The sequence below is a fragment of the Alexandromys fortis genome, unplaced genomic scaffold, assembly GCF_014885135.2.
Source record: "Alexandromys fortis isolate MF-2015 unplaced genomic scaffold, M_Fortis_MF-2015_v1.1 scaffold_108, whole genome shotgun sequence".
NCBI classification, from domain to species: domain Eukaryota; kingdom Metazoa; phylum Chordata; class Mammalia; order Rodentia; family Cricetidae; genus Alexandromys; species Alexandromys fortis.
Window position 1 is genome coordinate 218,810 of NW_026067994.1, and position 11,370 is coordinate 230,179.

The window sequence follows — 11,370 nt, forward strand, 5'->3', positions numbered from 1 at the left end:
CACCAACGATGTTCGATGTTCGTGGTGGTGGCCTGCGGGAAGATGGAGACAGCAGATTCTTAAACAGAATTAGGGAAAGAGGTCCCGGACTTGATCAGGCTGATCTCAGATTACTTTCACTTTTACCCAAGCTGACTTACTTCCCAGTTCTGGTCCAAAAGAAATGCTCTTTTGGTGGGTTTGTTCCAGCCAGTGACTCTTTCCTCCATGGGGATTTCAGGTTCCCTGCCCTTGCTTCATCCAGTGAAGTCCTTGCTACCGCTTGAAAAGACCACACAGCCACATGCGCTTCCTCACACACTGCAAAATCAGTAAAAATCTGCATGGAAGTTCTTCAAACAAAAACTGAGATGTAAGTACCATATGACCCAGGGGTATAGTTGGAATCCTATAGATATTTTCATATTCATGTTTACCACTACAATGTCCACAATGGCTCAGACGTGAAACCAGCCTAGAAGTTCACAGTTAGATGAAGTGATAAGCAAAATGTGATATATAGATACAACAGAGTTTTAGTCAGGCATAGGGAAAATAAAATCATGCTATTTGCTGAAAATGGATTGAAACAAAGATCATGATATTAAAGAAAATAAGGTAGACACAAAAACGACACACATATATTTTCTCTCATATGGGTAACATGTACATATTATGTATGTAACATACATGGTTTATGTGTGACCTGAGAGTAGAAGGAGAACTGTAAGGTAGCATGAAGAGGTCTAAAGAGGGGAGGGGGAACAAGAGAGTGTCCTAGGGACAGGGAAGGAAGACAAAATATGCCGTCTCTCATACGTGGAATCTAGACACAAGCGTATCGAGGCTCTCTGTCTCTCTGTTTCTGACATGAAAGGAGAAGAGACTACTTGGAGGGGGGAAGCCGACCAGCAAGTGGGGTGGTGGTGATAAACATGAGCAAAGCGCAGTGACTTAGGTGTATGAAGTTTTTATAATGAAACTGGTGTTTTATGCTCAGACTAAAGACATTTTAAAACTCAGGGGAGAGAAACAAAGTGATCAGCTAAACAGCAACAATGAACGGGACCCACAGCCAGGTCTGCCTGCTTCTGAGCCTGGCGCCTTGGTCAATACCCACCCAGGAGTGCCTCCACTTGTAAGAAAATGCTATACCCCCTCCCCTCAAAAAAACTTTTTAGAGTGAGGATAATAATTATCTTGATTTCATATAATGTCTTTTTTGTTATTCTGAGAAGGCTAATTTGCAATTTCCTTTAGAATCAAGTTGGGTTAAAGGCTTGAAGCATTCTTTGGCTGACTAAAGTTGTTCAATATTAAATCATTTATTTCTAAAAGATACTTACCTGTGGGGAGAGTAGCAATTACCACTTCAGAGAAGATGTGTCAGCAAATGAGTAGCAGACTGTTGACTTAAGAGTTAGTAAAACATAAAGAACTCGCTAAGTCTCTAATTATTTGGTGTTGAGCTAAGGACACACTCACCTGTTCCAACTGCTGTGGGTGCTGGGAGAAAAATGAGGCTGTTTCTTTATGGCCACTGGGACAGACTTGCTCTGAGCATCTAGTGGTTTCCACTGCATACTGGAAATAGATGGCAGATAGCAAAGAAATGGTTTGATTTAGTTTAATACATGCATGCAAATACACCATGTCTGCTGTTTCCCCCGTGGAGATTGCAGAATGTCTAAATTGATGAGACCGATGTTTTACTAAACAGAGAAATGATTTCCCCTTGGTTGTACATTTATTTGGAGGATGGTACGTTGCTCTGGGAAATACATATATTCCCACAGAGAGACATAAATGGCTGGCCCGTGCTTCCCTAGTTCGCCCCAAGGGAGCTTACGGGGCCTGATTAATCAAGGAAAGCATCACACGTTCTTCGACAGTTCAGAAATCCCTGGGGTTGAGTTGAGTTTTAGGTGAAGGGTTCACGTTAGTGCCAAACTGGTTTGTGCCATCCCATCACTGTCCATACTTGACAAGACCAGCTTTTGTAGCCTGCTCACTCTGACAGCCAGGGAATAAGCGCATCTGAGACCTGGAGGAAGAAAACGCCTGGGTGGCACTCCCTGCGAGCACGGGGCTTATTTCTTATTAAATAGCTCCGTGACCTAGTTCCCGGAGCAGCAACTTCAAAAGGAGCCCAACTTCCAAGTTTACGTCTTTGTCCTTGTCCCCCGGCTGCCTTTTCATCGCCAACCTCAGGAACCGGAGCTCCCAAGTTTCCGCCATCCATCTTCTAATAAGATAGACAAAGCAGGGCACGGAGTTCAGTGGTGCTTTTGTTCCAAGGTTGCGCCTTATCCCAAAGGGATGCTGTGGTTCTCAGTCTGCTCTGAATGAAGTGCAGGGAAGAGAGTCAGTACCTCTTTACTTACTTAATGAAGAAATAGCCGCTCCCCATGCAGAGAAAAACATAGTAGGTGTGGGGCTGGGGGTGCGGTGGGGCTGCAGTGGGGGTGAGGTGAAGGTGCAGTGGGGGTGCGGTGGAGTAGGGGTGGGGAGCACTCTTACAAGCTAGAGTCCGATGATAGGAAAAAAAGCCCCTGGCAGGTAATTCACATCTTTGTATACGGCCTCTGTTTGTTCTTACCTGAAGCAGGATGAGCTGTTGATTGTATGGGAACTTAAAGCAGTGAAAACGGACACTTTAAAAGAACTTTGCAAGATCTGCCACAGCCCAGATTGTTTCTAAAACTCACTAGAACATAGGCACACTGAGAGGAGGGCTTTGTTTGTTTGTTGGGGTTTTCTGTTTGGTTGGTTTGTTTTGCTAATTTTATTTATTTATTTATTTATTTATTTATTTATTTATTTATTGTATTTTGAGAGATAGTTTCTCTGTGTAACAGCCCTGACTGGCCTGGAACTCATTTTGTAAATTGTAGAAGTGACTGGCCTCAAACTCACAGAGATCTGCCTGTCTCTGGATCGCAAGTGCTGGGATTAGAGGTGTGCGCCACTACTGCCTGGCAAGAACAGGGTTCTTGTAGCCTAGGACTTACAAGTCTTTTGGGAAATTACTAAGTGAATGGCTAGGATTGCCATCACCCTGCCTCCAACTGCAGATACCATTGCTAACAAGAAGAGCCCCACTTGGCCCGTTCCTTGGCACAGAAGCCCATCACTACCATCACCAACAACGTCTCTGTCACTACTAGTTCGGCTCATTGTTCTGATAACTATCACAAGTTTTTTTTTTTTCTGGCAGGAAATTCACATCCATGTCTAAACTGGATTCCACACTAATCTCAATAACCCTATGAAGCTTGGGGCTACCCCTCCCATGTTACATACAAGGACACTAGAGTTTGCAGAAGTAACCTGCTTAGAGTCTGAAAATAGCAAAGTCAGAGTCTCAGCATACTGTCACTAAAATTATTATACTACTCCTAAGATGTAAAAGGGAGCATGATGTCACTCACATGAGAGGATCTAAATGGAAACAAAATGTTCATTTGCCAGGAAAACACGTCCCTGACCAGCCTCACCCTGAGTCAAGCACTCCCACTATAAGGCTGTCTCTTATTGCACCAAGGCTGTTGGTCACTACCGTGCTCTATTAGAACTCACCTGGATTTTATAGCCCATGACCGCGTGTTTGGTTAGATTCTCCATTATTATATGTGCCAGGTATGGAAATCTTATTTTCCCTGTAGCAGAATCTGTGTCTTCCATCATAGGCTGAGCCATACTTGGAAGAGTGCTAGCCATTACTAGAACATTCATGAGAAGTCAATAACTTGGAATTAGTCTCCAAAAACTTAAAGAGACTGTAAATCGTTCCTGATGCGACATCCTTATTGATTTATTCTTGTAAATAGTTAGGAACTAGATTGTGCCTGCCATGGAAGTGACGCCACTTCACCATCTAACTATTGCAAGTTCACATTATGACTTCATTGATGATTTATATAGTCAAATGTCTTCTAGAAAGGCGCTGTCATGCCATTCTAGATGGGCACACGATATGAACCCTCCTTGGTCTTTTACATACTGAAGGGATCAGTGGTCTGCAGCAGATAACAAAGCAAACAAAAAGTAAACACATCTCTTACAGCATAGTGCAAAAGAAGGCAGACTGGGATGTGTGTCCTTGGAGAAGGCATGATGGGAAAAGACAAAAACAACTGTTTCTCGTCCTCCTCTTTAGAGCTATCCTCTCTATCCTCTGGCTCTTTCATTCTTTCCATGTCCTTCCAAGATGCTCCCAGGACCTTGAGTTGGGGAAGAAATGCAGGCTTCTTGGGGAGACAAGTTCTAACATAAACTTGTTTCCTGAATGTTACAGTACTCACCTACCAGGAAGGATATGCCTGCTGATGCAACCATGGCAAGATGGTTAAGGAGGTAACCAACTGTCTTCTGATTGGATTTGAAGACCATTCCAGAGGAGGGAGTTTGTGCCTGGTACTATAAACCTGGTTTGGCCAAAAGCCCATGTCTGAGAGGTGGGACACACACTGTTGTTGGCTCAATGGTCATATTGTCAGATGGATTTCTAGATATTTATGCTTACACACAGATATTTGTGCTGCTCTCCATCTTGGCCAAAGAAGCTTCTTTGATAATTGGGTAATAGTTAATGCTAAGATTAATAAATGGTTAAAGAGCTAAGAATAAGTGATTGTGTATGCTTAGTCATAGAGAGATCATGACTATTTGACAACTCCTATTTAAAGCGCCATGTTCTTCAGTCTAAGGATTGATGGACTGACTGACTGACTGACTGACTGACTGACTGACTGATTGAAGGAAATTGCCTCCTCACCAACCTCTTGCCTCCACTCTTACACCCTACAGTCTATTCTTTACGCAGCAGCAACAGTGAGGCCACTGAAACTGGAGTCGAGTTGTGCCACATCTCTGTTTGAAAATATTCAATGACTTCCCAGTGAATGTCAAAGTCCTTGCAGGGGCCCACAAGGCCCTCTGTGATCTTGACTCCATTACTTCCAAGATTATTTTCTTTCATTTTTTCAACTCCAACTCCAATTGTCTCCTTGATTTCCCTAAATATATGAAATCCATTTCAACAAGAAGTGCTTAAACATCCAGGTGACTTACTCCCTAATTTTGTTCAGGTCTCTGCTTGGATTTTGCTTTTGGGTCTTCCTTGACCCAAACTCACCCTCTATTCCCTATTCTCTATTCACTGTCAGCTCTATCACTGAATTCATTTTTGTCATTGCATGTAACATCATACATGTGTATGTACGTGTTCTTCTGTCTGCCCAGCATTACTATAACCTCTATTCAGGCTGTGATTTTGTGTTATTTTGTTTACCAACTTCAAGAATTTTGCATAAAGTGGTTGTACAAATTTGCACTCCCACCAGCAATGGAGGAGCATTCCCCTTACCCCTCATCCTCCCCAGCATAAGCTGTCATCAGTGTTTTTGATCTTGGCCATTCTGACAAGTGTAAGAGGAAATCTCAGAGTTGTCTTGATTTGCATTTCTCTGATGGCTAAGGATGTTTAGCATTTCCTTAAGTGTCTTTCAGCCCTTTGAGATTCATCTGTTGAGAGTTCTCTGTTTAGGTCTGTACTTCATTTGTTTTATTGGATTGTTCTTTTGATGTTAAGTTTCTTGAGTTCTTTGTATATTTTGAAGAACAGTCCTCAGTCCAGTGTGTGGTTGGTGAAAATCTTTTCCCAATCTGTAGATTGTCGTTTTGTCTTGTTGACCATGTCCTTTGCTTTGCAGAAGTTTCTCAGTTTCAGAAGGTCCCATTTATTAATTGTTGCTCTCAGTGTCTGTGCTACCAGGGTTATATTTAGTAAAAGTTTTCCTATGCCAATGTGTTCAAGTGTACTTTATACTTTCTCTTATATGAGGTTCAGTGTGGTTGGCTTTATGTTGAGGTCTTGGATTCGCTTGGACTTGAGTTTTGTGCATGGTGATAGATATGTATCTATTTTCATTCTTCTACATATTGATATTCAGTTATGACAGCACCATTTGTTGAATATGATTTCATTTATTCATTTTATATTTTTAACTTTTTTGTCAAAAATCAGGTGTTTGTAGGTGTATGTATTGATATCCAGGTCTTCAATTCTATTTTATTTGTCCTCCTGTCTGTTTTTGTGTCATACCAGGCTATTCTCATTAAGGTAGTTCTATAGCACAGTTTGAAGTTCAGGATGGTGATGCCTCCAGAAGTTATTTTGTTTTACAAGATTGTTTTGCTTATCCTGTATGGCAATTTCTCAGGAAATTAAGAAACAATCTACCTCAAGACCTAACAATAATGCTGTTGGGTGTAGACCCAAAAGATGCTCAATTGTACAACATGTACAAGTGCTCAACTATGTTCATAGCAGTATTATTTGTAATAGTCAGAACCTGGAAACAACCTAGATGCCCCTCAACTGAAGAATGGATAAGGAAAATGTAGTATGGAGTACTACATAGCTGTAAAAAGATAATGACACCTTGAAATTTGAAGGCAAATGGATGAATCTAGAAAAAAAACCATATTGACTGAGGTAACCAAGACTCAGAAGACAAATATAATACATATTCATGTAAACAAAGACTGCTTGTTTCCCAATCACCCAGATGCAAATAATCACACAGAAACTATATTAAATACAACATTGTTTGGTCAATTGCTTGTGCATATTTCTAGCTAACTCTTACATCTTAAATTACCCCATTTCTATTAATCTGTGAATCACCAGAGGCTGAAGCCTACTGGTAAGGTTCTGGGTTGGAGGCTGGTGTCTATCTCCTCCGGCAGAAACATGGCATCTCTTTAACTCAGCCTACTTTTTCTCTATATCTCTGACCAGATTTCCCGCCTGGTTTTACGTTACTAAGCCATTGGCCGAAACAGCTTCTTTAATAACCAATGGTAATAAAACATGTTCATAGCATACAGAGGGGAATCCCACATTATATTCACTCATAAGTGGCTTTTAAACATAAAGAAAAAAGCAAAAACAAACAAACAAAAGAAACAATCTACAGGCCACAACCCCAGAGAAACTAGACAACAAAGAGGATCCTATGAGAGACATACAGGGATCTACATAGAAGGTGAAAAAGACAAAATCTCCTGAGTAAACTGGGAGTGTGGGCTCACGGGAGAGGGCAGAAGGGAAGAGGGGAGGAAGGGAGGAGAAAGGAGAAAAATGTATTGCTCAATAAAAACCATTTTAAAAAAGAATTGTGCACATTGTGAAGTAGAACTTTCATTAATATTTATGGGATGAAGACCTCATTTCCTAAAAGAGGTTGTCTTCCTTGTCTTCTTTACTGGATTTAGAATCACCAAGGAAACACACTTCTGCGAGTGTCTATGAGGGAAGTCTGACTGTGAATGTGGGTGGCACTGTTCCACGGGGCCCTGGAATTTTTTTTTTTTAAAAAAGGGAGAAATCAAGATGAACAATAGCCTTCATAGATCTCTGCTCCCCGGTGGTGGGTGTGATGTGACTTCACACTCCGACTGAGATGACGACCCCTCTGTGACAGACTGCACCCTCACACTGAACCCAAACAGAGCTTTCCTTTCTTAAGTTGGTTTTTGCCACAGTAATAAGAAACGTAACTAATAAAAAGATGATTCTTTTTTTTTTTCTTCTCAGAATAGGAAAATTTATTACTGTGCTTCCACTGTCAAAATTTAGGATCTTGGTCTTTCCTTCTTGCCTTTGTACAGGGCCAAAAGAAACACGTTGGCTACTTTAACAACCTTAAAGCAGACTCCAGGAATATCACCTACAGCATGACCCTTTCGACCAAATCCAGCAACCAGAACTTCATCGTTTTCCTCAATGAAGTTCAAGCAACCATCATTGGGGACGAAAGCTGTGATCTTCTTGCCGTTCTTGATGAGCTGCACCCTGACACACTTCCCGATAGCAGAATTTGGCTGCTTGGCTTCAACTCCTACTTTTTCCAGCACGATTCCCTTGGCATGAGAGGCACCTCCAAAAGGACTGGCCTTCAGGGCTGTGCCCAAGTGGGCTTTCTTGTATTGTTGGTCATGCCACTTCTGGTCCCGGCGGTGGCTGCAGAGCTTCCTGGCAGTGGGGAGACCACGACACTTGCCCATCTTGCCGATGCCACGGGTCCGAGAGGAAGAGCAAAAAGATGATTCTTAAAAAGGAGATAAGACCTAACTAGTCATATAAAGAGGGGGGATGATTTTTTCCTTTAAAAACTTTATTTATTCTTTGAGAGCATCATACAATATTTATCATAGTCTTTCCTATCTCCTAACTCTTCCACGATCCTTCCTCCATCCTAGCTACCTAACTTTATGTTCTTTCTCTCTCTCTTTGGAGGGCAGAGGTGGGAGGTAGGAAAAAAAAACATTAAAAAAAGGCACTAAAAATCATGGAGTCCATTTTGTGTTGACCGTCTGTCTTCTCCTGGGCATGGGCCTGCACTGGAATGTGGTTGATAAACCCAGTCCCGCTCCACTGAAGGAAATGCCTTCCAGACTATGATCTGTAAATGACTTGTTGGCTAAGGCTGGGACTTTGTGCTCATGTCATGTCTGCATGCTAGGGTTTCTGACTGGCTTGAGTTTGCACAAGTCTTATGCTCATGCGTGCTCTCACTGTGTGTATCTTCCCTGTGCTGTCTGAAAGATCCTGCTCCTTTAAACACACACACCATCTCTGGCTCTCACAAGATTTGCCCCCTCTTCAGCAGGGATCTCCAAGTCTTGAGAGGAAGGGTACAATAAAGTCGTCTCATTCAGGACTGAACACTCCAAAGTCTATCATCAGCCGGGCAGTGGTGTCGCACACCTTTAGTTCCAGCACTTGAGAAGCAGAAGCAGGTGAGTTTCTGAGTTTGAGGCCAGCCTGGTCTACAGAGATGGTTCCAGGATAGCTAAGGCTACACAGACAGACCCTGTCTTGAGAATAAACAACATCATTTCTCACTCCTGAATGTTTTTCAGTTATGGGTTTCTGTGCTAATTGCCATCCACTGATCTGTAGGTTTAGAAATATGTCATTATTAGTTGTTTTATTGCTATTTTCATTTAGCAGAGTAATAGTAATAAATTCTCCCCTGAGCCCACAACTTACCTAGTCTCTTAGGCTCATTAACAGTATCTATCAGGCATGGGTTCCACTTTATGGAGCGGGCCTTGACTCTAGTTTTTTTTTTTTTTTTTTTAAAGTGGTTGGTTGCACTAAATCTCATGTCGCTGTTTGGTCAGTGCGCATATCTTGTAGGTAGATCGCTATTACAGTTTGCAGAGCTCGCAGTTGGGTAAGATTGATTCTGACCGGAGCAAACAGCAGCTCAAAGTCATAGAAGTCTAAGGGAATATGGCAGATTCAGAAATGTAAGGAATTCCTCATAGTGTGGAGGGCTCTCTCTATTCATTTCCACGCCAATTTGAATATGTTTTGCAAAATGGAACCCTTTACTTCTAGAGTTACTAGATTTTCATCTGACTTGTTTTAGGGCTGTGATTCCCAACCTTTGAGTCGTGACCCTTTTGGAGGGTGCATATCAGATATTCACATTATGATTCATAACAGTAGCAATATTACAGTTATGAAGTAGCAACAAAACAATGTTGTGGTTGACGGTCACCACAGCATGAGGAACTGTGTTTTTTTTTTTTTTTTTTAAAGGAATACAGCACCAGGAAGGCTGAGAATCACTGCTTTAGGGGCAAAGCCTTGGGGACTAAGAAGGCTGATGTTAGGTCCTCCCCTTTAGTTGAAGAGCTCCCACCTGAAGAATAAAAACCCCCAGGTGAGGGGCAGAGAAGAAGGAGAGTGCAGAGGAAGGATGAAGGTGGGGCTCTCAGATGGGGGGGGGGCAACTAATCACTCCTGAAAGGCAGGGCCAGGAAACCATGTTTGGCAGGTAACGGGCTTCTACTTCTGTGACTCAGCAGCCTGCAGCTCAGCATCCTAGCCGAGTCCCCAAGGCCTGATGAGTGAGGTTGTGTAAAGCTCACTGAAGCACATTGCAAAACAATTCAGCATCCCAGCCAGCTGCTTTAAAACCGGGCTCAGAACTAATCCAAAAAGAGAGTGTCTTGATCCAAGTTCACAATGCATGTGAATCAGTCACCAGCATCTGCCAGGAGGCCCTGCCTCTATGTAAACTGGAAAACCACCACAATTCCGTTGGGTGCAGCCTATTCGTAAAGGGCCACTGGCTTCCAAAGACCTGCAACCTCCACCGTGAAACTGCTTCGTGCTTTCCTTGGTTTTATTCATTGAAGCGTCTCACGGTGCATTCCCAGGGTCTAATATTTACCTCACTGGGTGTAGGAAGCTCAGAGAAGCCAAGTCTTTATTGCAACCACCCAGCAAGTCACTTCCTGAGACCAGAATTGAGACCCAGATCTCCCAGCCCTATTACGGTCACTGGATGGTGACTCCGTGTGAAGAGCAAGGGCCGTGCAGCAAGTTTACATGGAAACTGCAGCAGGCAAAGAAGATGAGCAGGCATGGGGGTGGAACCCTTGGGAGCTGTCAACACAGCATGAGGAACAAAGCACTCATTTTGCAGGAGGTGTATTGGTGCTTTGGACTTCCTTTCTCTTTGAGAACAAAAGGCAGTATTATTTGGATTTGTGATGGAGTGATCAAGGTAGATTATACACATATTTGAAGTTTTCTTTTCTTTATTTATTTGTATTTTAAGTGCACTGCCGTTTCGCCTGCAAGTTTGTCTCCGAGAGGGTGTCGGATGCCCTGGAACTGGAGTTACAGACAGTTGTGAGCCACCATGTGGGTGCTGGGAATTGAACCTGGGTCCTCTGGAAGTGTTCTCAACCACTGAGCCATCCCTCCAGTCCATAATTTCTAAAATCTGCTGGATTTCCCATTGTTCGGCTGAGTAAAGAGAGATCCAGAAAGACACACTGAGTTCCTAGGTCAAGCAGTTAGTTCATGACAAAGCAGGATGGGGCCCTTGTATCTTAAGAACTGAGAACTGACCCCCTGTTCTCCTAAATGCCAGTCACTCCTTGCCTTGCCACACCTTGAAGCAGAGTTATCACCCCCTTAAAACAGTAGGTCACTCCTTCTCTTAGGGTTCCTGCCCTTGGCCCTGAGACACCCTTTAGATGCCATGCTGAAAGGGTGGGCATTACCCCATGCAGACCTGTCACCGAAGACTTAACATCGGGACCTTTCACTCACTTGATCTTGGAGCCAAAATTAACAGAGCCATAAAAAGAAATGCTGGAAAAACCAAGAAATTCTTCAAGAGGCGTTTGCTGGGAGCAAGGAGTCTGACTGCACGGGCACAGCCAGGCCCACTTGGGGCAAGTGTCTGAGGGAAACATGTTGGGAACTGTGCTCTCAGGCTTTTGGCCTTCTCTCCTATTGAGTGATGGTCATGGCTCTTGGCAGAGAAGATGCTGCCAATAGGAGGCTCTCCCAGA

At 43.0% G+C, this 11,370-nt stretch overlaps 1 protein-coding gene across 1 annotated transcript; it reads right to left on the reverse strand.

Moving 5' to 3' along the window:
- Window positions 1-7,609: 7,609 nt before the first annotated feature.
- On the reverse strand, window positions 7,610-8,067 carry LOC126512347 (40S ribosomal protein S23-like). The gene has a single exon (XM_050160079.1). It carries the CDS (start codon window positions 8,050-8,052, stop codon window positions 7,621-7,623), a length of 432 nt encoding a protein of 143 aa, XP_050016036.1. The 5' UTR covers window positions 8,053-8,067; the 3' UTR covers window positions 7,610-7,620.
- Between the last annotated feature and the right edge of the window lie 3,303 nt (window positions 8,068-11,370).